Source organism: Ictidomys tridecemlineatus, chromosome 4 (assembly GCF_052094955.1).
Source record: "Ictidomys tridecemlineatus isolate mIctTri1 chromosome 4, mIctTri1.hap1, whole genome shotgun sequence".
NCBI lineage: Eukaryota > Metazoa > Chordata > Mammalia > Rodentia > Sciuridae > Ictidomys > Ictidomys tridecemlineatus.
This window is the reverse complement of record NC_135480.1, coordinates 104003918-104029986: the sequence shown is the minus strand read 5'-3', so window position 1 is coordinate 104029986 and position 26069 is coordinate 104003918. Positions and strand designations below refer to the sequence as shown.

At 46.0% G+C, this 26069-nt stretch overlaps 1 protein-coding gene across 1 annotated transcript in view; it reads right to left on the bottom strand.

Moving 5' to 3' along the window:
- Positions 1 to 26069, bottom strand: part of Grik4 (glutamate ionotropic receptor kainate type subunit 4) — a 410759-nt gene that overhangs the window by 8390 nt on the left and 376300 nt on the right. Inside the window, 5 exon segments of the mRNA XM_078047176.1 lie at positions 6791 to 6919; positions 10885 to 11110; positions 12454 to 12619; positions 15926 to 16099; positions 18936 to 19045. Of these exon segments, the coding sequence (XP_077903302.1) occupies positions 6791 to 6919; positions 10885 to 11110; positions 12454 to 12619; positions 15926 to 16099; positions 18936 to 19045 (805 nt within the window).

The window sequence follows — 26069 nt, the reverse complement described above, 5'->3', positions numbered from 1 at the left end:
CCAAGTTATTACCAAGCCCTGCTGTTTTCCTCTCCTGTATAAGTTTCAACTTCTTACCTTCTCCCCACCCCTCCTACCACTTCCCTCCTTCAGATGCCCACCACCTCTTTCTTATTCAGGTGATTGCAAGAGGCTCAGACTTGTCTCCTCTTCAACTTTACCCTCCACATAGTTGCCTCAGTGATCTTCCTGAAATGTAGAATCTGACTGACGCGAGAATCATCTAATATTGTAGTACAACCATTTGCCATAGCCATTATCACTGTTCCTCCGCTCCTGTTAGCATGGCTGCCTGGCATCCACCCCATTCCCCAGACACTCACCTGGCCAACCTCAGCCTTTCCTTGAAGTCTTACACCAGGGCCACTCCTCCCAGTGCATTTCTCATCTAACTTAGTTACACTGCTTTTGTGTTTCACTAATAATTCATTGTGCCTCATTCCGATCATGTGTAAAAATTAGTTTTCAGTTTATATCCTTGGGTTTTTCATTAGACTGTGAGTTCTTTGAGGGAAGAACAATGCCATGTTCAATCTGCAGTCCCCAATCACAGGACTTATGAAGAGCTCAATCAGTGGTTGTTGAAAGAATTAACGAAAAAAAAAAAAAGGTTAGATTCCAGATGAAGAGGCCTGTAATACCAAAAACCTCCATCCACACAGGGATATGTATTCATTGCCTAATTAAGTTTTGTTTGAGATAATAGTAAAATGCGACAGTTCTCACTGAGGGCTTCTCCTGGCCACAGAGGCAGATGGCTCATACTGTACTATGCCTCGGGCTAAAAGGGAACTGAACATTGACGTGGTCTATGACACGGACCTTCTGTATTGGGTGGAAGTGGGGGAGTGTCATAAACAGACCTGTGACCTGTTCTGGGATAACTCTGATCTGACCAGAGCAAACTTCTTGCAGGAGCTAAGGTTTCAACAGGATGCTGGTAGGAACCATGAGTCACTGCAAAGTCCCCTTGTCTTTCTTTCCCAGTTTCCTGCCTTTCAGGGCCTGCATATTAATCATGGGTGTAGGCTCCAGTGTGCCAATTTCTGACTGGCCTCCTCCTAGGAGTAAGGCTTCTATTCCATTCGTGCCTTTAGGAAGTTATTGGAAAGTGGAAGCAAGAATAGAGCGCTGGCAGAGCGAGAGCTGAGAAACAGATGGAGCGGGGAGCGGGAAGGGAGCGTTGGGAGAGTGCGGCAGCTCCATTTAACACTGTCATCAGCCACCCTCCCAGAAGTCAAGCACCTGCCACAGCATGCAGCCATTCATCAGAGGGGGCCATGTGGGCTCCCCCAGCCTGCCAGGCCCTTTCTGCACTCACAGATGCCTGGGCACCTGTAAGAGGGACCGGGAAGCCATAGAGTCGACTCATCCTTTCCTTTCTTCAGATGGAACCACACACAAGCCATCCAGACAGATGGCTTGAAAACTGGGATTTTCTCCTGACGCTTGAGTCTCCTATGCCCCACAATCAGGCTGAAAAAGAATCAAACTCGCCTTGCAAACCCTAGGTTGGTTAAATACTAACTTTGGTGTCACTCGCAAATTGCCCACAAATACAAACAATAGTTTGCAAATACAAATGCATCCCTGTCACTGTCTCTAGAACTAGAGATGGAATGGCAGAAGGGAGAGAATACAATTCAGAGAAATTCAAATTGCCACCAACTGACTTGCTGTCATTTTTTTCAAACCACCCTTTGAACTCAGGTACACTCTGTCTTAGCCCTTAAAACCCCCACAGAACTCCAGGTAGCACTGTGGTCATCTGACTGAGAGGGGAAGCTCCTTTTGAACAAAAATGTGGTGGGAGGTAGGGGGTCATATCCCAGAGGCAAAGAGCAAGAGGCCACAGAGCCATGCAGGCACGTGCAGAGAATCCAGGTGTGCAGAGAATCCAGGTGTGCAGGGGGTGGACAGACTCATGTCCTGATCTAGACAAGGGACAGTACATTTGCTCTTTGACATCAGCCAACACATCTTTATCAAGGATATTCCATGAGCTGGGCGCCATCCTGGGTGCTGAAGCTCTGTGTAATGTCTCTATAACAAGAGCATTGGACATGGGTTCCTGGGTCCATATGGCTTTCAAACATTTTCTCAGAGCCGCATTCACCTACTTCCTTGCAGATATGTCAAATGGTCCCATCTGTACAAACTTTACTGCACCTTCACATGCCCCTGTGTAAAGTGACCTATATGACCTTCCCAGAAAATGCAACATGACCCATCACATTGGTGCTACTGAGGATTGTCAAACAGTAGGCTTGCACTTGCTTCTTGCATTCACAGTGACGTCTATTGCCTAGACTTACCAGATTCTGGAGAGAGTGATGGGAAAAAAATAGGGAAAGGGACCACAAAATAGAAGAGGAACAGGAGAGGTATTTGATAAATTTTGCAACTTATCAAAACACAAGTTACTGGAGAGGCACTTTACAATTTGTCAGAATACAAGCTCAAGTATCTTATTTTTAAAAACACTGTTATCTCATTCAGTTATTAAAAACACTCTAAAGGAAACTCAGAGAACTTAAGTTACCTAAGTTTTCCTAGTTAAGATGTGAATTCTATACAAATCTGATTCTAATGCTTATGATCCTTATAAAAGTGAAGCTCACCTTTGTGTTTACCATGAGCAAGGTTCCCATGCTGTTTTACCTCTGCCCTGGGACATGAGCACTGCTTTTACCCTCATTTTCTTAATGAGGAAACCAAGGTGTAAAGAAGTCAGGGAGGTTGCCCAAGCTTGCCCATGGTTGTCACACAGAAACGCCCAAGTCCACACTGAAGCCAGAGAGGCCCTCGGTCCTCATGCCACATTGAGTCTCCCTGGCACTCTGCATCCACTCTGGATGCATGGGTGTGATCACAGAACTCAAGCTGGTATCCTGAGGACTGCATTAATTCCTGGGAAACTCCAGAGTGACAAGGGGTGAGGGTTCTATGTATGAGCTTCAAGTTCAGCCTATAAAGCCCCTTTCTATCCTGTAGAACGTTACATAAAATGTTTCAGTCGATGATTTGTTGACTTCCTCTTGGCTCAGTTTACAGACAAAGGTGGGCTGTCATCTTTATAATCGCTGCCCTCCTGTGTCTCAGAGTCTCTGGGCCGCCATTTGCCTGTTTCCGATCAAGCTTTCTGGCAGCGTTTCTGGAGTTTCTCCGACTCTCAGCAATCAATCTGATTTGATTAAGGACAGGCTTCCTCTGCAGCATCTTTCTGAGACACTATCAAACTCCCACATTCCGGTTTCCAGCCTTGGCACTCTCCAGAGAAACCAGAGAAGCCGTATAGCCACGCAGGGCCCCTAAGAAGAAAGAGAGAGGGAAAGGTCCCCAGACTCCCCCTTTCCCCATCACCCGCCCCCACTCTAGCTGAGATGTCTCATGCCTTCGCTCCCACCGTGCCAGACAGCAAACTTCCTGTTCTCTAAGGATTCTGTGAGTTAATGCCACCGGCCTCCTTTCCATTCTTGAAAGGGAACCCTGGTTTTCACAGCCTGGTGGTGTATTTATGTTCCTTTGAAGCCTGATTGTGAGTTTGTATTTTTTTCAAGATAATGGCATTTAATTTCCTTGGAGTTCACCAACCACCTTTTTGTCTAACAATTGTTCTGCAAAGCCTTCAGTAATCCAATCTCCGTGAATTGGGACGTCGGCATCTGTGAGTGGCTAGCAATATTTCTTTTTATAGGAGCTGGGTGAGAAAATAAATAAATAAAACAAGTGTTGTTTTGAAAAGACAAGGTAGAAGCAAATGGAACAGCTTGGAACGGAGCCTGCTCCTTTTTGTAATCTCTAGTCTTCCACAGGATCTGCTATTGCATTTTCGGTTGGTTGTATGAAGGTACATGGTCACCAAGCTATCGGCAGGGAAAATAAGATGGGGAGATGAAGGGAGGGTTGTGGTGGCTCTTATCAGAGCCAAGTAAGACCTGGCAAGAAGGCTCAGGATGGGTGGCAGCATCCCAATGTTAGGATTCTTCTTTGGAATTTGGCAGTGATGTTCAAGCTGTAGTGTAGGATTAGAGGTAGGGTAAGCACCAGTTCATTTTCTTTTAAATTTCTTACATTTTATTAGGATAACAAAGCAGAAAAGAATTATGTTAGGCATCAGCGTGTTGTCTGGTACTTTTAATTGAAACTAAAGTGCCTTTAGGCACTGTGAATTTCAGAGGTCTCTGAAAAAAAAAAGATCCCTTTCTCCTTCCCTTCACCCTCATCTCTCTCTGCCTGTTCCATATTAGACTCATTCCTTTAGGCACATTCGAAAGTCAACTGATTCAAATTATAAAAAAGAAAGATCACCTAGGAGCTTCTGTGGAAAGCAAATTAAAACCACAGCTCTCTGTTCTCGTCAAGACACAAGAGAATAAACGTTCCTGGGGCTTGATTCCTGGTGGCCATTTCAAAACTTCAAGGAAGAGATTTTTAGGGTCATTCTGGTCCTGTTTTTCCAAGTCTCTTGAGTAATGAGTTATACACCATAGTGAGCCTGATGGCTAATTTGCCAGAGAGAAGTAATAGCACCTGCTTCTTGCTTGGCCTGGAGGACGTCATGCGGAATTTCACAAGTCCAAGAAGGCTTTGAACCTCTCCAAGTAAAGTCTGGACTCCCAACCATGGCAAAAATAGGGCCACTGGGTGACACTGGCCTTAGCTGCTGCAGCTGGACTGGCAACCCATGGCCTGGCTTTCATGGTAATTTGCACAGCCTCTCCCAGACAAACCCACGCTTGGACACTGCCTCTTATTAATACAGCTTGACCCCTTGCTCCAAAGGATGGCTGCAGAGAGGCAAGCCAACACTGGTTGATGGGCCCAGTCATCTTTTGAACACTGGGACCTAGGCAGGATGCCTTCCCCTGTTGATTATCCCTCTTCACATGTTCAGTTCTCCATGCCAGGGAACATTTGGTCCCCATGAGCAGCAGACAGAGGCCTCCTGTTCATGGCTTTCCATCTTTCCTGGGGGCTTGATCCCACTGTCTCCCTTCTTCTTCCACCCTGAACCCTACTGTCAGACCAGTCTTCTTGAACCTCTGCAGAATGGAGAAGAATTTCCAGAGCCAACAACTGCAAAAATGATGATTTTATTTTTCTATGAATGAAATTAATTTTGACTTCAAACTTACATTTCACCTGATTAACAAAAACACAGGGACTTTTCTGTTTGAAAAATAGCTAAGCTACCTGCTATTTCACTCCACCTTCACTACAGCCCTGTAGCTGGTTACTGCGTTTATTTCACAGATATAGAAACGAAGACTGGGGGCAGGAGTTATAGCTCAGTGGTAGAGCACTTGCCTGGCATGTGTGAGGCGCTGGGTTCGGTTCTAAGCTATATATATAAAATAAAGGTCTATCAACAACTAAATATATATTTTTAAAAAAGAAAGAAAGAAATGAGGACTCATCAGTGTTAACTAATGTGCTTAACTAAACTCACAGACTAGCAACTAGTGCAGCTGGTATTCAAATGACACCTGCCCATGCCCTGGATCTACTAGTAGCTACTGCCTTCCCTATGGGCAGCTCTGGCCTTTTGTGGAAAGAAGAGCCAAGGACTGTGTGTTCTCACTAGGTTGTTTTAAGGGCAGTGTTTCCTTTACATTGCAAATGACTTGCCCCTAGATCCATATTCTTGAGACCTTGCCTTGCCAGATAGAGATCCACGTATAGACAGTTAGAAACACATGGTCGCTCATTCACTGTCTCATCAGGGATAATCATTCATGCTGAGCAGAAAGGCAAGCACATGCTATCGTTCATTTTAATCCTCAGCTGCCTTCCAAGGGGAGAGCACACACAGGTAAATCTGATGCATATTTTAGCAAGGCTGCAGTAGATACTGGGTGACCACATGATTTATTGTTCAAACTAGAATACCTCAAGAACAAAAGTTATCTAAATATTATTAACAAGCATTAAATGATGTACAACAGATGTCATCAGGAATGTCCTAGGCAAACCAGGATATGTGTTCCTTACAGAAAATACCGGATGCTCAGGGACCCTCCCCAGCCCTTAATACACTAGTCATTTGACTGCTTGCTATTCAACCCAATTTAAAATCATTCATTCATTCAGTAAACTCTCCATGGTTTGGGGCCTGTGGACAGCCCTGTGAAGAAGATGAACCCTGGCCTCGTGAAACCTACATTCTAGTGGAGGAGGTGGAAAATAAACAAAGAAACACATAAAAACATGTATAAGGTAGTGATGAGATCTGAAAAGAGAAAATGGGGTGAGGGTAGGAGTGGAGAGAAGACCTTTCAGAGGGAGGCCTCCTCCAGGAGGCTGGGCAGGAAACATGAGCCTGTCCTGGGGTGGAAGCAAGGGCAGAGACTTGGGGAGCAGGAAGGAAAGATGGAGAGGCTATGGAAAGCTTGAATTTCATTTTGAGTGAGATCGGAAGCCACTGGAAGGTTCGTGCAGAGGAATGCAGCAATCTGATTTGCATGTTAAAAAAGAACCACTCTGATTGGAGTGGAGAATCCACTGTGGAGATGCCAGGCTGGGAAAGGGGGAACAGGCAGAAGCCTGGACGCTGGGATGAGAGGGGTGGAGTCAGGGAACACAGTGGAGGCCGAGCCTCCAGCACTTATGAGCTGGAGGTAGGGGACCTTGGGATAGGACTGATCAGCCAGCCCCAGCCTAGCCCTCCTCGGTGTCTTCCCAGACTTATTTTCTCTGTGTCCTAGAAGTCGCTTCCTGAAATCTGGACACAAGAAACAAGCAAACTTGGTCCTCTCGTTCACAGGAGGAAGGCCCTGCATGTCCATACCTTTAGCTCTGTGATCTTCCTCTTTGGGGCACTTTCCCCCTTCCCACCACTTGCGCTTCAGGATTTCCAGGCGGTTGTTTTCCTGCAGCTGGAGAATGGCCAGATCAAACTCGTCCCGGAAAACCGAGCCTGCGGGGTCACAGGAGAGCCCAGGACACAGGACATGAGTGCCCTCTGAGGCACCACTCTGCTCGCTCCCCTTCCCAGCACACCTGTTGGCCACTGCCTGCTTGAACCTCAGCAGGGGAGACAGGTGGGCCTGCCCACAGGAAGGCTGTGCCCTCTCGCTGTCTCTTCCTCTGCAGGAAGCAGCTGGGAGCCTTCTGGCTTCAGGCATGCTTCTCCATCTTTTCTACTTTTGTTCCCTCCATACTGACTGGCACGTCCAGCCCATGGCCAAAGACCCCAGTATGGATCAAGTAATGGCTTTCCAGATGGTTCTGCCACCCCACCTCCCTGCCTGGGCACTCCCACTTTCTAAATTATAAAGGTGGCCTATTCAGGTTAAGTGACCTGCCCACAGACACAAGGGAAATTGGCTGCAGAGCTTTCCGTCTGCCTCTAGGAAGCCCAAGCCTGTGCTTCTGGAATACAAATCTCTCAGTCAGTTGTCTGATTTCTACTTAAACTAATTTCTCAGGCACTTGTAACTGTCATTACATTATACTTGACAATGCACACTCAGAGCAGTCCCCAACCAGTGACGGGAGAGCCACCCAGGGTGTAACAGATGCCTCCTCTTGTCCATCCATGTGGAGAAGCCAGTCACCAGGGGTCCTCCGATCCCCATGGCTGCCCACCAAGTGCACCAGAACCCTCTGGCCCATCCACCACCCCATGCCCCCTGCTGTTCCCTTCCTCCTCAAGCAAAAAGCTTCTTTCTGTTTAGTGCAATTCTTGTTTAATTTTTCTGATGGAATGTGGTCAAGGAGATTTGCTTCTAGAATTAAGGTTTAATCACAAGAACAGCTTAAATGAAACCTTGGAAAGCTCAGTGTCCCACAACAGGCGGAGGCTGGAGATCATTAACAGAAATCTGCCAAGAGACTGGAAAACAAGTATGTTGCCCAGTTTCTTTGCCCAAACTCAATGAAGGTCTGATGTCAACAGATGCTGCAGAGGAAAAAGGTTATAGTGAAGGATTCAGGCATAAACTTGGAACAAATAGATGAGTGCTTCTCAAGTTTTAATGTGCATAGGAATCATCTGGGGCTTTTGTTAAAAGTGCAGGTTCTGATTCAATAGATCTGGGATGTGGGCCTGAGATTCTGCATTTCCATCAAGTTCCAGAGTGATGATGCCCAAGCTTCTGGGTCACGGGCTGCACTTTGAGAAGCAAGGGACTCAGCCATCTCCCAGATCTCTTCTGACTCTGGCTGCACAAGCCTGCATGGTAGAATCTTCCCTACTGTGGACACAACTATGCTTGAGCACACACACAATGCCTGCAGCATTGAATATGTCTATTTAATTAATTTGGGAGAACATCTGTAGGGTCTCATGTACGGTAGGTGCTTAAAACACATCTGCAGTGAATGGATACACAAATAAGCTGCAAAACAGATGTGTCTGTGTATGGAGCTAATGACTATGTGGGGTTTAGAGACAAGTGTGCAGCCCGGCAAGGCATTTCAAACTTTCTCAAGGAACTTTGAGGCCAGCCTCACAACACACCACATGAAAGGGCTATCCTGCTCATTCTTTGGTTGCTTACTTAGCTCAAAACAACCTGATAAATTTTCCATCTTGTTCTTCATTTTGTTTCTCTTAATTTTCCTGGATCCAACCACATGGCTTATTCTGTAGTTATGCCCTTACCTCTCACTTCAGAATGACAGACATGCATAACCTCAGGGGATCTAAAAAGCCTATCTCACCAATGGACTATGTAATGTTCTTTCCAGCCTCCTGTGAGAATCCGGGCCAGCCCTCATTCCACCTTGTCACCTATCCCTCCCTTCCCAGCTGATGGGTCCTAGTTGGCTGCATGGTTTTGTCAGTGAAGTACTGGATTTAAAGACAAGCATCCTAGATTCAAGCCAGCTTCTCTACTTGTTCTGTAGCCTTGGACAAGTAAGTCATCTGCTCTGAATCTCAGTTCTGTCTTCTATATAACAGGAGTAATCACTTGACCTCACTCAGGTGGGACAATTAAGTGAAAAAACACATGTGAAATAGCCTCAGATCAGATAAGAAATAAATGTATTTCCTTTCCTTTTTCCTTGGTTATTGATGAACATTTCTAGAATTGGTGTTTTACCTCAACTATATTAGTTATAATAAACACCAACTATAATTCGTGTTTTACCTCAAATTCGTGTTTTTCCTTGAGAAACTTTTATTTTTCCAGTATTGAGGATTGAACCCAGGGACACTTAATCACTGATCTACATACCTAGCCCTTTTTATTTTTGACAGGATTTTACTAAGTTGCTGAGGCTGGCCTCAAACTTGTGGTCCTCTTACCTTATCCTCCCAGATTTCTAGGATTACAGATGTGTATCACTGCACTTGGCTTCATGAAAACTTTCAAAACACCTGACACCTGGATTAAATGTGTTAAATCACTAGACTATTACCAGGTGCATCCTAAGTTCATTTTGGAGTTTATTCTACTATCTTGAAAGAAAATATCATCCAATACATTTCTTAAAGAGGCCCATAATCTGTAACATTAATAGACATCAATAAAATCTGACAGTAAATAGAGTACGTGTAGGTTTATGAGTTCCCTGAGTGAGGCTTCCAGCTTGCAGAACTGCTATTATCAGAATCTATGGAGTTGAGAGTGTAATCTGTATTATTACTTATGTTTATTTGCTTGATTTCTGGTTCATATTCAAGAAGTTTTCTCTTTTTATCAAATAACATAGGGAACTATGGGAAAGATGAAAAGGGCACTAATATTCACCAAGAGTGTGACATGCTGCAGTAAGGTATCTGGCCAAATTATGAGGTTTAATCTTCACAATAATTCCATGAATAGGAATGAGAAACCAATTTTATGAATGGGATCACTGTGGCTCAGAAAGGTTAAATAAACATATATTGAGATACCATGGCCAGAAACCAGAATGCCTTCCCAGGTCTGCCTGATTCTAAGACCAAGCTCATTACACTCCACAGGTGTAAGAGAATCCTATAGTTTGGAGAGCTCTGAGTTAGGTCAAGATCAATAGAAGGGAAATGTCATGTAACCACAAGGATGTGCATGGAGGTATCAGTGCTCTCACATGACCTGATGGCCTCAGTTCTTCCCCTGATGCCTTGTGCAGGACAAACCTATGCAGCAACTGCTCTCAATGGTGCACGTATGGGGAAAGCCTGCATGTCAGACTCACTCGGGGAACATGTTCCAATCCCTACTCATTCACAAGAGCATTTAAACATGTCTACCCTTATCTTCTGGTGGAGGTACTATCAGCAGGAGAAGGCCCCAGGTGTGAGTATCCTTTATAAAGCACACCTGGGAAACCTTTCTGCAAGCCAAACATCTCCATTCTCCTATAACAAAGCTGGACAGCACCCAGTCAGCGAACAACACCAGAGCCTTACTGCTTGTTCTCAATGACCCTTGTGGACTTGGAATGGATGGATCAGTGAAACCTGCAAGTAATTTTAAAGCCATCTCATACAATCATGTCAGTAAACTTTCACAGGGGACATTAACAAATAGAAAAATTAATTCTAGTGTTCCCATCTCTTCTTTCTTCCCACTGCTAATGGAGATGTCAATCAACAAAGAAATGGCCAAGGGGCAGGAAGCAAGAGAGAGAAGGAACAAAAGGCCTAAAGAATCCACCCAGGGCATCAATATGCCCTTTAATAATTAGAATTAGCCTTTGATAATGAATCAATTAAATAAACAATCAACGAGCTCTTTAATAATTAGAGCTGAGCTCTGATCACTGATTAGTGGAAGCATTGGGGTTGGCTTTTATCTTTCTTTAGCTTTAAGACTGCCCACCTCAAGTCACTGTTAAACTGGCTCTAGAAACAGGGGTTACTGAATTCAACACGGCAGTCAGTGGTTGAAGCTATGCTGGCCCTGCCTGGATGAAGCTCCCCACAGAGGCTGCTCCTCTCCTGCATACCGACTGGCATGCCAATCCCATAGCCCTTGGTGTCCAGCAGGCCCCCGATCTGAGTGAGGTTGCAGTTTCGCTGCCGATAGTACTCATTCATGGTGGACTCCAACAGGAAGGCGTAGTTGGAATTCAACACCCTGGCGATTCCCTCCTCCGTACTCTTCACGAACACACTTGGCTGCTTAGAGTACATGTAATTCCACATGCGTTGGTAGGTCTGGTAGCGGGAATTCTGGAGAAAGAATAGACAGGAAGCAGGATTGGGAAAAGAGAAAGGAAATGTGGGTTTAAAGAGGGAGGGAATCAAAGCCTTAAACTGCTGGCCCTTCTGCTACTCCACCTCTCCCCTTCTATCTCTCAACTCAACATGTTCGCTATCACTGAATGGTGGCCAAGGAGGGACTTGTGTCTTTACAGAAAGATCAGGAAGCAACAGGGTCCCCAGGCACTGTGAATTCTGTCTCCTGGTTTGATCTTCGGTTCTGCCTCATCTACCCTAGAGAGATCTTCTATTGCCTACTTTCATTTTCTGGTAGAAGAATTAAAACTCTGGTTGCATCCCTTCATCATCCCTTAGTTTGGGGCAGTGAACTCAGGTTCATTAAGACTTATACAGAGACACCATCTGAAAAACCAGTGAGGTATTTTTTATCCACCCTAAAGCAATTTATCAACCACACGGCCAACACTAGCTTCTATTTTGCCACTAATAACAAAACAGAATTCTGAGCATCTATCCAAACTCTGCATTTACATTATGCTTTCTCTGGCCTCTATGTCAACAGGCACAGAGACTTGTATGAAAAACAAAAAACTGAAGGCCTTGATCTCATTTCATGTGAAAATGAACTTCTTGGATATTAGGTTGGCTGGACACTTATTAGCCCCAGGGGAAATCTGCTTCCCTTGAGCTCTTGAGGCTTACAAAAACTACTATTCTGTCTGGCCTGGTTCTGTCAGCCTTGGTGATCAATCAGTTTTGCCTGTCAGTGAGATATTGTGGCAGCACCTCCTCCTGAGCATTGTAAGGGAATCCCAAAGGAGCCAAGAGGGTCCCTATCTGAGGCCTGTCACTTTGGGATCAATGACACCAGTTCTTCTTAATCTAGTGTTGCTCAAACTTCAGTCATTTGTGTAATATTTTAATCTTGGTTTGGTTAAGTGCTACCCATAAAATCTCTTACTTCTTAAAATTTAAAGATGCCTCATCCTATCCAGTGATGTAAATAAAACTACTGGTTTGATTCATAGCATATATATTTTTTCCTAATGCCCATAAAATAAACATGAAACTATTACAATTTTAAAAATGTTCCATCACATTAAGCTTCAGATCACCTCAGGTGCATGTATAATGTTTCAGGATGGGCTGGTATGAACCCAAAGTCCTTTGGGGACCCCATTCTGGGGACATTTTGTGGAGCAAAAGAAAAAATGAGCCCCAGGTGGACCTTCAAATTAGATGTTCAAAAGAGGTAATGAGATGAGGAGAGATGTTTTTATCTCCAGTGGACAAACATCTCAACTTTATTCTGCCCAATTCCCAATGTTGGTGAGCAACCAAATGGGGTTTACTTGGAAGAAAGTCATGCTGGAGCCTCCGTGAATTGTGCCATACTCAATGGCGGTCTGGTCAGCCAGGTCATCCACTGACTCAATGGGCACATCCATGCGCTGCACAGTCAGGAAGGCTGCCAGGTTGGCCGTGTAGGATGAGATGATGATCAGCGTGAATGCCCACCTACGTAGGAAAAGACCAGGAAGTCATCACTGCCCGGGCACTTTCGGGAGCCTTGGCCCCCAAACCCAGACTTGCTATGGCACAGGAGAGACCTGCAGAAGCTCTCAACTCAGTGGGGGAAGAGGAAGGAGGGGCGGAGCATAGGATGTCAAGAGAAATGAATTGAGTTGGTGAATGTTGCCTGGAAGTAGACAATCGATTTTTTTTCTTATTTCCGAAAGGAGGTGATTATTGGTTGTTATTCAGAAGATATGTAGTCCATGCACATGAGATAGTTGGGGGGCTATGGGAAATGAGCCAGTGAATGAGCAAAGGGTGCCAGTCCTGAGCCAGGCCACCTCCCCTGCCCCTCACACTGAGGTCAACCTTCAGATGTGCCTCTTCAGGTACTGACCACCTGCCATGAGCTACAACTACCACCTTATAGAATCCCTACAACTCAGGGAGGCACATTTCCTTTCTCTGGTTTACAGATGAGGAAATGGAGGGTCAGAGAAGTGAAGTAGCTTGCTAAATAACACATTGATAAATTCTTATTTTAGAACCAGTTCTTTAACTCTTAATAGCAGAAAATCTTTCATGAAGACAGACTGGTGGGAAGTATCTTTGAACTGCTAAAAAAGTTGGAATCTGGAAACAGTCTTACAACAGTTATGCTATTCCATACTAGAAGAATATTGTAATGAGTAGCTAGAGCTCATTTATAATTGGAATAATTTTGCAATGCAGGCAGCATATACACTAAAGTCATTAATGACAGTTTGTTCGAGTTGGTAGGTTAAACAAGCTTTTTCTATCTGGTCAACAGTACAGATCTGCATACTGATCCCTTTGTGTGTGTATAATGGGGTTGAAGATAGATCCATGCCCAGTTCAGGTTAGAGAAGCACAGATTCTGAATTAATGGGGTCTGAATGCCTTTACACATTGTGAACTCAGCACCAGTTAAAGCACAGTGTTGCCCCAAGACCCAGCAGCTGGCAGCCACTAGATGAATTTTCAAGAGCAAAAATTTCCCTTGTCTCTTTTCCCACTGTCACCAAGACCTCCTGCTAGTTCCTCCCTGGGGGGGGGTGTGAAGTAATAGGGGCATATACCAATTCGATGAACACATCGATATGCTGGACCTGCAGGGAGGTGAACTGGTTTTCTGTTCTGGTCACATTGCACCTGTGAGATTGTGGGGGAAGTCACTGGCCTTCTCTGAGCTCATTTGTCTAATGATAAATAGACAATGACTGGACTATGTTTGGGGATAATAATGCCAGCTCTGCCTGTCTTCAGAGTTGTGAGATCAAATGAGGTAGCATATCCTTGAAGACTAGATGGATGGGAGACAGAAATGTAGAGGAAGGCCCTCGGCCTCCATATGGGATGAAAATCACTGGGCCACCTCCTTATTAGGTGGCCCTCCCTGCTCAAGGCCTGCTGTCTCGGGCCTGCCTCAGCTCTTCCACTCTGGGAAGCTGTTTCCATGACCATGCCCAGGAACAAGCCTGTGCTCTGCAGCTACTTAGGGGCTTTGGTAAGAACTGGGGGTCGATGCGCCCTGGGCTGGGTTGAGAGCTGACTGGCAGGTCCCCTCAGCCACGTGGCTGCACTCTGGCATCTGTTCCACATTGGACAGCGTGCGGCTGTTTAGGTTCCTGAGCACTAGGGAAGGGGTCAGAGAGCCGACGTGACCAGTGCAAGCCCACTGCCTGAGCTGAGAAAGCAAACGATGCTGTCTCTGGCGGGTCAGAGGGCAGCATCAGTTGTAAAGCTGGCAGTCTTGTGAGCAACAAGGCATTTTCTTTCACTTACTCTGGGTGAGGAGGCCACGGAGAACTGACCCAACCAAGGCCCTCGTTTAATAACTAAGAACTCTGAGAGGCAGAGGGGTACGCTGACAATTTGGGAGGAGAGGCTGATGAGGATCCTTCACAGCGGCTCCCTTTCAGTGCTGAGCTCTCTTCCCAGTGTGCTCTGAAACACAGTAACCAAGCCGCCTGGGGCAGCTGTGTAGGGCAGCACTGAATGGTGGCCTGTGGCAGGGAAGCCCATAGGACTCTGGCCTCTGAAACTATCTAGAAGAGGAATTTCCTGCGGTGGGGTGAAGGGAGTTTACAGGTAGATGAAGTGGACAATGGGGCCCTAACTGTATGAATAGCAGAGAACTCTCTGGAAGGCAGGAGCCCAGAGAGAAGAAAATTAGCATCCCTAGCTGACAAGTTCTCATCTCCCGGGCTTCTGCCCAGGCTGCCTGTGACTGTCCCTGCCGGGCCTATCCCTTCTTCCTGGGGACAAGGGCCCAGTTCTCTATACTGACATAATCAGTGACTTCCTGGCAATGTCTGGTAATAGGTGAGATCTTGCCCAGGAGGTTTAAATCCCACAATTATTATTTATCAAGGGAAGTGAAGACTCCAGATTGGTAGGGGCGACTGTCCCAGCTACTACACAGCCCCAGAGGCAACTCCAGTACTTCTGTCTAACCTGCACCAATACCCGAGGATGGAAGCACCACCACTTTTCCTTTTCCTTGGCTTAAACAAGCCAAGAAGGAGGCAAGAAGACGGAGGCTGTAAGTCATGTAAGTGATAACTGCCAAACCTGCAGTGGATTTTTAAGAGAAGACCAAGACTTGTATTTTGTGAACTTTCATCTCTAATCCACATACCTATATTTTTCATTTCCACTATAACAGTCTAATAAAAATTATTAGTCTCGTATATTCATGTAGAATTCTCAAGTTTTCAAAGAGTTTTCCCACCCATTGAATCATTTGTCCATTTCTGCATTTTCCCAACTTGCTGAGGCGGATAGGTCAAGCCCCAGAGGTAAGAGCAGGGCCAAAGCCTGAGAAAGCCAGGAGAAGGGGGGCATGGTGTGGCAGCGTCCTCCTGCAGGGATTTCCTGCTGCAGCATCAGATTTGCATAAATCTGCATATGCCTTAGTTGGCGCAGCCACTTCAACCCCAGGTTTTGCCAGGTCAAGAAGTTATCTTTACTTTGCTGTGGGCCAGCAAGTGTTTTGTCGTCTCCTCTTCCTTCCAGTCTTGGCTCCTCTCTGTATCCAGACCACAGAGGCAGAGAAAGGGGAAACAGAGAAGTGAGAGTGCACACGGGCCCCCTCTCCCCACCTTGTGACCTGGCAGAAGTGACCTCAGCTCCGAGCGAGGGTCTGCTGAAGAGGGAAGGCTTCTGAACTCTCCTCGGGGCTGCTAAGGTTCCTGCCTCCAGCAGCTGGGGCCAGCCTTATCTGAAGACTCCCATTGAGTCCCACCACCCCTTGAGACCTGGCCCTGTCCCATCCTGGGTCCTTACCAGACTCCACTAACACAGCGGGTGGATAAGGCGCGAGGGGCAATGGTGGAGCCCTGCTGCATGAAGCCCCCAACCGGAAACCAGAGGCTGTTGCCGAGAGAGTACTGGTTCACCAGGAGGTTGCACCGGCCCTGGGCACACGGGTGTGGGCTGTACCACTCGTAGGGCGTCAACCTGTGGGAGAAAAGGAACAGACCTCAGTGCCAGGGAGGATGGGCATGATGAGAGGGTGCCGGAGAGGCGGGAGGTGCTCTCCATTCTGGCCTCACCTCTCTGCCTTAGGACTGGGCCTTGTCACCTTGGGCCAGTCATTCCCCTTTGCTGGACTTGGATTTTTTCCCATCCAAAAATAAAAAAAAAATATATAAAAATTAATGGAGTAGTTGGATTAAGTTGGTGGTTCTCAAATGCTTTTTCTTTAATTAAAAAAAAAAGCCATACTTTTAAACACTTTTTTCCTTCAAATAAATTCTGGTGCAGAATTTTCATATATAAAATAGATAAAAGTGGAGGCATCTGCCTGGAAGCTGAGAGTATCAGGGGCTGGGCCGTTTGGGAAGTTGCTTGTTCTCCACCTCAAGGTGCTCAGGGAGGAAACTTAAGGTTCTATAGGACCATGGTTTAAAAACCCTCAGCCTATTTCTATTATTTCAAACTCCAGACTTTATATTAGAGTCACCAAGAGGCTTGTTTAAACACAGATCACCAGGCCCTACCCCACAGCCTCTGAACCAGTAAGTGTGGGTGGGGCCTAAGAATCTGCAAGTTCCCAGGTGATACTGACCCCCTCCAATTCAGAGTCTACACTGATAATAACCAGCTCACACTTGTGAGATGCAGCTTCCCAGGGCCCAGCCCTGGAGATTCTAAGACACTGGGACTGGGGAATTCAAATGTTTAAAAGCTCCCTGTGTAACTCTGATGATCAGCTGGCTTTGGAATGGCTGCCTGAGAGCTATAGGTTTGAAACATTTTCTCTCTAAAATCTTACCCAAAAGTACAATATATAAGAAATAAAAGTCCAGTGGATCTGGATGAAGAAACATTAAGGCCCCAGAGCTCTGGCTGCCCCCAGAGTCTGTGGTAGGTCCCAAGGGCCTTTGCATTCCATAGAACCCTGTTTGCAAACTACTACCTTAGGATAGAATATTCTGGGCTAGTTTATTGTGTGTGTGTGTTTGTGTGTGTGTGTGTGTGTGTGTGTGTGTGCTTGCTTGCTCATGTGTGTGTACATGTGCGTGTGTGTACGTTTACGCTGTATGGACAGACTCTATGGATAGCCCTTTAATACATTTTTGTTATGTTTTGTCCATGAAGGATCTTGGGGTCAGTGGGTGGGAGTGGGGCAAGGAAGAAGGGTGACATAGCTTCTCAGGGAGCTTTAGCTTCTTCTGGCATGGTGTGGCATGCATGTCTGGTAACCAAGCCCCAAGACCCTTTTCAGGGCCCTGGAGGTGACCTGAGAGCTGTGGCGTGCTCTCAGGGGCTCAGTCACCGAGAGCATCACAGAGCACGGCGCTGGCTCCACCGACAGCTTCCTAACGGCGGCAGCAGACAGCACTGCGAAATGGAGAGCGGAGTGTCAGACAGTGTGTGAGCTCCCGCGCCTTGCCAGCTGTCACTGACAACAGATACTTGACAGTGGCAATGCCTACAGGCCCAAGAGGGGTAGGTGGCACCCGAGCAGCAACTCAGCCACTTCTACCAAGCTGTAAGCAGGGCCATTCTTTGTCGGGTTGGATCTTCTGGCCCAGAAGGCTTTCCCAATCATGGCCTTATCTCCCTGGGAAGAGCACTGACAGGGTGAGGCAACTCATCTTGGGAAGGATGGGAACTGTGCTGGGGTTAGGCATACTGAGATTCTTTAGGCCTCAGAACCCCGTAACTGCCTGTCCTAAGTGGAAAGAGCACCTTCCCCGTGATCCTGGAAACAAACACACCGGTGGGGAAGACCCCAGCCTGCAAAGGTGGGATGCACACTAGTGGCCCAGTGCTGTTGGATGGAGGCAAAGGAGTCCATTGAAAAGACACTTGCAATAGAGCCTCCATTGAATTTCTAGGAGCTCATCCTGAACTATTCTCCACTCCCACCCAACGGTCCTTGGTGGCCCTCATTGCAGTAGGCTGAACAGACAGTGGGCACTTGAGTGAGTGGCCTAGGGCCACTAGGGCTTGTTCCACTTCTGGATCTAATTCGGCTCTCCTGAAGCCCAGGCTGGCTCAACAGGCCGTAAGCTCAGAGAGAAACAACCCTCTCTGCACATTCTCAGTAGGACATAGCTTGGGATGCCCTTAGGTGTCTCTGAAGGGCTAGAGGCAGCCCCTGGCTTCTGAGGAGAGGGGAGGGATTATCCTCCCCAACTGCTGATCTGAACCATTTGTTTCCACTCAACACTAACTGCAAATGCTTCCCTCCATCCTGTCCTCTTGCGCCTGCCACCCTCTATGGTTCTTATTGAACAGAACAGCTGTGTTTTCAGGGGCAGATTCAGGCTCTGTGCAGAGGAAGTATTCTCCCTGGCCTATGTCACTGCAGCCTCCAGTCCCCCCACTCTGAATTTGCAGGATCGGTTTCTTGTCATTCAGCACTTTGTGGTGGATTCTGGCAAGGATTGATGTCAGGGCAGCCAAATGCATAGTACTTAATCAGAGTGATCTTCCTGCCACCTTCTCCCCTCCTCCCTTTCCTAAATCTCCTACACAAGCAGGGGGCCAGAGACCAGACAGCAGGAGGGGACAAAAGTCAGGGGTGTAGAAACAAATCCAGACAAGCTCACCTGTCTGCACTGTGCAAGTCAGGGAACACACACAAAGATGGATGGGTGGGTAGCGGGAGGTCGACAGCTGGGCAGAGAGCATTTCAGGCCCCGAGTCCCTCTCCCAGTCCCCTAGTTTGGCAGCAAGGTCCTCTTAACCACCCATCTCCTCCTCCCAACCCCCCACCCCATGCAGTTTCCAGAGGTGGACACGAGGTGGCGGTGTGAGGACAGGGAAGGGGAACGGAGAGTACCGAGCCACGAGGAAGAGGACACAGCTGACAGCCAGATAGGCTAGGAGCATGAAGAGCCAGACACCGGGAGAAAAGGGGTCCAGGAAGGAGAAATAGCCGGGTCTGCGTCCCTAGAAATGGAGATGAAAACAAGATTCACCATACACATTCAGTCAAAATGGCCCTTGGGCAGGGCAGGGCAGAGGGTATGGCATGTGTAGATTTGGCCCCAAATTTCTTTGGTTTCTGGGTGATTAGTTTAAATGATACATTGGGATAAAGGGTTAGTGGGGGCCTCTCCAGAACACCCCCCACTCTAAATTCAGCAGACGAAACAGGACAACAGCTTGAGCATATCACTTTTTACGCTTTGTACCAGGAGAGTGGACCAGCCCCCAGTGCCTCTCACTACTGTCAGTGTGCACTGGCTCAGGCAGCACCTGTGGGCAGAAATGAAAACTGGATGCCAGCTCCCTGTCATTTTTTGCAAGAAAGCAAACTGGAATAAAAAGAATGGAGTTAAGCTGTCTACCTTGCCTTTAGCTGTGTGGCCTTGGGCAAGTCCCTGATGCTCTCTGGGCGTAGCTGGAGCTGGGATAGATCAGAACCAACTCACTGGTGGCCTATGAACCACATATAGCCCGCGGACTTGTTTGCTTATTTGTTGACCTAGCAGTGTTTCATTTTGTATTAGTTGCCAGTATTAAACGATTAGGAGATTTCACGTAAATAGCTAGATTTCACATATCTAAGAACAAACAACACGGGAGATCTAGCAGCACTGGAGCTGAACGGTGCTGCCACTGTAGACGGCGTGTTGTCTCTAGCTCCTGTCTGATGACTTGATCCTGTGCCAGGCTTGCTTCTTCCATTTACTATGGAACCACTGGACTAGATGTCCCCTAAGGACCATTCTAAATGGAAAATGCTATGCTTTCATGATCTCAGGAGTCCGGGATGTCAGTCCACAGATAGGACTGGAAATCAGTGTTAAGCTCAGGTATTCTATGAACAGATGAGCTTTCAACCTCAAGATCATATCTGTCGTGGTAACAACCTGCCATCAATATCCAGGTGTGTCATTTTTACCCTGGGGTCCTCTGAAACACAAATGGGAACCATCTATGCCAATACTGAGCCGAACTCAACCAGCTCTCAAAGCTTGCATTATTCACAAGAGGCCAGAAGAAGCTGAGAAACTCCAAGTGACAGTATTTGTCCCTTTAGTCACATGTGTGGCAGATGGGAGACAATTGTGCACAATCCTTCTGTTTTTACACAGCCCCAGTCATGGGTGATTTTTACCTTCTCTTGTGGATGGTTTTTCATTCCTTTTCAGAGTGCCAGTGGGCACATTCCTGAATCAACTTAGGAACAGTTTACTTTATCCTTTGGGACAACAGACCAGAGGGGGTACAGAGAAGACGTCAATAACTCATCCTTGCCAATGGGGCAGCCTTTCTTGGGTTTTGTGGCCTTTTAGCAATGCGACAGGGACATCTCAGGTGGTCTTTCTCAAACTGGTTTTCTTTCACAGTATGGCTTAGGCCAGAGAACAGCCCTTTGGAGCAAATTGCAATTATCTTCCTTGTAGTGCATGCACAGGCCACTCAGGTCATCTACTGGGAAAATGAAACAATTTGAGGGACAAGTCCCACTAACTAAGGGAAGGGAATAGGAGAGGAATGGGGAGAAGATCACGTGAGCATGTCTGATCCCACCATTACATAAATCCTCTAGCAGAAAGTAAAGGACTCAAGAGCAGCAGAATCAGGGTCCCTGCTTGGTCATGCTGGTGTCCATCATGGGCTGTGTCTTCTTCATCATACCAAGAGCCAGTGTCAGGCACAGAAAAACACAGACAGTACAGAAGGCATAGGCAGAGTCTGGAAGGGGACAAAGGATCTGTTCCAGTCTGAGCTCCTACTGCAGCAGAAATCACTAGCTGGTCTACTCCTGGGGTCCCTCTTAACCCCAGACTTTTCTTTGGGCAAATGTGTGTGAATCCCATGTTCCCTGTCACTCAGGACTATTTCACTTTGTATCTCTCAGCTGAGAAATATCCAGGAAGAAAAAAAAAAACATCTTTTATTGTTGTTTTCTGAATCTGAAACCCCATTAGATGCTCAATGTCAGAAATCTATACCTGATTATATCACAATGAGTGAAATTGAGGAAAATGACAACACTATTTAAAGCTGCCATATTTGGTTATGGGTGATAAGGAATGATGCACAGCCGTGAGAAAAAATCTTGGAGACTAAAGTTATAAAACAGAACATCACACAAACAAGGACCAAGACACAAACACAGCTCCGCCAGGAAAGTATCAGTCCTGTTGGCAAGGCAACATCTGATTCCACATGTGATTGTCTGACGCCAACCAGAAGAGGAAGGTCTGGGCGGTCATTTGAGATTTGGGTCTGGGGTTGTTACAGCCTTGGCTCAGGCCATTGAGATGATGCCAAAGAGAAGTGTGCTTCTTGCAGGACTCTGAATGCCTACCATTTTTTTTTTCTATGCGGTGCTTTAGATTGCTTCCTTCCCAAAGGACACTTGAGTTACCAGCACTTGGAGCAAATCAGGTGTCGCATGCCATAGTCATTTCTTCCAAATAATAGTTTTTCCTGAACCCCAAGGATGTATGATGGTGATGCTTTTCTTCTGAAGAACTCAAAAATGCTTCCCTATGTTTTCTTGATTTAAACACCCAATTTTCCATACTGACAGATGGAAGAACTGAGTCCCAGGGAGGTTAAGTGTCGTGCTCCAACAACTGGTGATGGCTTCAATTTCTCTGGTTCTCGTTCATCAAGCTGTGCCATACTCTTTTCATTCAAATGGCAGCTGTATCAAATCTTTCTCTCCTTTTAATTTTGCTACTTGTTCCAATAAACTCCCTAATTAATCCCACACCTTCCCCCAGTGCCAGCAGAATCCCAACCTATTTTATCGGAACCCCTTGAAGTAGTCGTGTTATTTATTTATACTCATCATCGTTTACTGTGACTCTGTTGTATTTATAGACATTTGTATTGATTTCTACAATCAATATAACTGCTGACTACAAGTTGGGCTAGTTCCTTCTGGTGAATACAACCACTTTGGAGGTAGATAAGTGGTGTTTTATATAGATAAATAGATGATACAGATATATGCCTCAATGTCAAGGACAGGTCAAGCCCGGCTGGCAGAATTGAATATTAGATGGCAGCAAAATTAGAACTAGTTCCCTAGCTTTTGAACTGTGGTTCAGACTGACCACATCAGAGTCAGCATCCTTGATGCTCTTTGATGATGGGAGAGACCCAAAGGGCTGGTCACCGACAGACCATGATTCTGGTGTGTTCCAGTCCTTTGATAACAATGTGGTAGTGGGGCTGCCGGTAGAGCTGAGAGGCACTAAACTCCTCTTACATGTTAAAAATTCCTTCTCTCCTTAAAACAAATTCTGTTAACCCACTGTTACCTTGCTCTATCTGTAGTAGAGGAAATGGTATTGTGGTAAAAGTGCAATCACTTTCTCAGAGTCTGGACCAAAGCTATGGGCCCTAGAACTGGGTAAAGCAGGGCAGGTGGTGAATTAAAACACAGACTCTGGAGCCAGACTGCCCAGGACTGAATCCTTGCTCTGCCACTTCCAAGTTGTATGATGTTGGACAAGCTGCCTAACCTCCTGGTCTGTTCCCTCTTCTGTAACATGAGGGTAGTGATAAAACCTACCTGGGGTTGTTCTGAGGATGAAGTAAGTTACCATGTGGTGAGGTGTACATGCGTGTCTGCTTCCCTTGTATCTAATGGCATCTGGGAGTAACTTAGAAGGAGAAGAGGGTATGTGACCAAGGAGGGAACGTCCTTTTATACTCAGGCATTCCTCAATGAACAAAAATACTATCTCCTGCCCTAGGGTGACACTAAAAATCCTTGAGGGACAAATGTCATCTGGCCACAGTCATTTCCCATAATTCCTGGAGTTTATGAGTTGTAAAACATGGATCATGGGGGTTCCCCTAGGGCTCTCTGGGGAAGCAATTCGGGCAATTGCAGAATTTCTTCTGGAAGAATGGCTTTTAACAACCAACATTTAGAACTCTGTTCCATCTCAGCCTTCCCCAAAAAACTTACCAGCACAGTGGGTCAGACCTACGGCTGCTCTGTTGGATCTGTGTAAGGGCTATGTTGCCCAATTTCCTACACAAAAACTAATGATATCAACTCTCTTTCTTCCCTGTGCTCTATCCCCTCCCCAGCATATCAATGACAGAGGGTTGTCACGTCTGTCATGTGATTTTTGACTTTAGTTCTAAATGGTAATTTATAGAGAGGTTTCCTGTTAGACAGTCAACTTCCAATAGTGGTCAATGGTCAACAAAATACTCTCTAGGGCTGAGGAGGGAAGAAAACAGTCTCTCCATGATTCTTGGGAGACGTGGAAGAGGGTAATTCTCAACTTACTGCAGGAACCCACAGACAGCCTCCCCAAAGGAGTTGGCAATGAATCGTCGTGTGTATTTCAGTTTAGCATGCACTCACCCTGGACTCCAAGAGGAGAAAGGAAAGCAAACAATTAATTCCTCTCCACCTATAACACCCAGATGGCTAGTTGCCTACATGACCCACAAGCTACCATATCCCAGTTTTCACTTTGCTGGTCGGGAATCTAATGTGAAGAGACCTATGTTCTCATCCTGGCACCAACCTTGACTTGCTGAGTGGTCCTTGGTAAGCCACTTGACATATTTGGGTGCCATTTTCTTCTTCCGTAAAATAGAGCGCCATGATCCCCATGAAGGGAGAATGTGAGGATTACTAAACTAACGCTGATAAGACACCTTGAGCTTCTTGAGAGAGAAGCACTTAATAAATAACCAATATTAAAATGATTATACATTCAGGGATCCATATTTCCATTAGACGGGCTATCGTGTTACTTAGCGTTAAGGAATAGAACACTATTCATTTTCTATTTCCTTATAACAGAGTATTAAGGAGTATTAGAAATGATTCACTGGTTTACTTAGCACTGTTCTCCATTTTCCTAGAGAGTCTTTCTGAAATGAAACAGACCTTCTTGGAAAAACGAGTAATATATCCAGCAAATGCCGTAATTAATTTAATGTTGGCATTTATTTCTCTCTCACTTTTTAATCACTGTCTGATTTTTATTTTTTAACTTTCTTGAGAGAGAAAAGTCTAGCTGTAAGTTAAGAAGAGTAAGAACGTTTTCCGTTGCTTAATCAAAGATAGAATAGGATGCTGGTTGGTATAGAGGGGAAATGGTCAGCTCATATTTTTTAGTGAATTTCCAATGCTCTGGCTGGACTGGGACCTGACATAGAATCACAGATAGTGTCCTCCAATAGGAAAGGACTTTTTTTTTAAAGATCATCCAATGCATGTCCTTGACACTGAAAAAAAGTACCCGCTAGCCATGGACCCACTTCCTGCACACAGATAGCTGGAAACATCTGGGACGTAAGAGACAGAAAACCTGCTCGAATGCCCTGGGCACGCCTGTGCTGCCTCTCCTCTTCCACTGCACTGGCTGGGCTCATGGAGCCTCAGACTCCTATAAAATGGGAATCACACTATCTGCTTTGAAGCATTGCTGCAATAAACTAGAGTGTGTATGTGGAAATGTATCAAAAAGTAACAGCCGCTGGTCAACACAAAAATATCTTAGACATACACAGGCTCCCTGAAGATGCCAAGACTAAATTATTCAGAAGAGATTGATCCATTTGGGGGTTGTATGGGCCAAACGTTGACTCCCAGGGTGGTTCTGGCACATTCTAAGGATGCCTTGCTACGGCAGTCACGGCGTGCTTGAGGAATACAAACTTATTTTAATATTAGTCTGGGCAAAACATCATTAGGCAAATTGCTGCAGCAGGAGGGGGAAAAAACAGAAAACTGCATGATATACTCTGATGTCAAGTATAAATGTTTTTATTTTCCCATGCTCTTCTCCCCTCCATTCACACAGATATTTGAGAGCTCACAGTATGCAGCAACATCATAAAACCCTCGAAAGCAAAATGCCCTTGGAGTTATATGGCAAGACCAGATACTGAGCTTCTCAGTAAGAACTAAGCTCATTTGCCAGGGAAATAAAGACTCTTGAACTTTGTAGATCCTATCACTTGACTCCCATCCTTGGAGTCAACTGGGGAACACCCCAGATTCCAAAGGCTGAGCCATCTACATATGACCTAGAAGCACACCTGGCCCCCACCAAGGACCCTGGTACCTTCTCAGGTGGAGATTGTGCTGTACGCAGGGCATGTAGGTGTTGCAATGTGCTCAGGTGGCAACTATGGCCAGGCTTGAGCAGAAGAGGGATCTGGCTGCCCAGAACCTCTGCCTCCCATCTCTTCTTATTGTCAAGACCATTGAGGGTAAAGACCAAAAAGAAAAAGATCATCTATCTAGGGCCTTCATCTTGCTTCCTAGAATACTGGCCCCACAGGATCCCCTAACAGAGACCCAGGTTGCTGGGGCTCAGTACTCTGCTCAACAGGAGCCAAGAGTAAAGGATGGAGCTTGGTGACCTCAGAGTCCCTAGATTCAGGAGCTGCCAGCCATTTCTTCTTTCCTTCCTTCCTTTCATCCTATCCAGTAAACACTGAAGGTTTAGGATGATTACATTTTTCATATCAAAAATACAAAAATCTATAGTCTGACAAGGGGTTACCTACACTTTGACGTTCGTCCCACTGAGTTGACAGTTCAGGTTAGAGATTAGGAGACCTGAAGCGCGCTTGAGAACTACCTAGGAGGTGAGATGAGAGGTGAGGACAGGGCAGGATGATCTGGGGTACTGGACAGAGATGTCATTACTGGAGGGGGTTCAGAGTGGAGGAGGAGGGACATGTTTGAGTACACTGAATGCAATTTGTGATGCTATTTTTTTGGCGGGGAGGAGCAGTCTGTGAGACCCAGGTGGATAGCTACAGTAATGAGTGAGAAATATACTCCTGGAATTGAGGGGCGAGGCTGGGGTGGGTCACAGATGAGTGGTGGGTGAGATTATCCAGGGGGAGGGAGACAGAAGAGAGAGAAGAGGAAGAAAAAGAAATACCCCATTTGATTCAAATGTATGATATGTCAAGATCATTGTACTGTCATGTGTAACTAATAAAAATAAAAAATAAA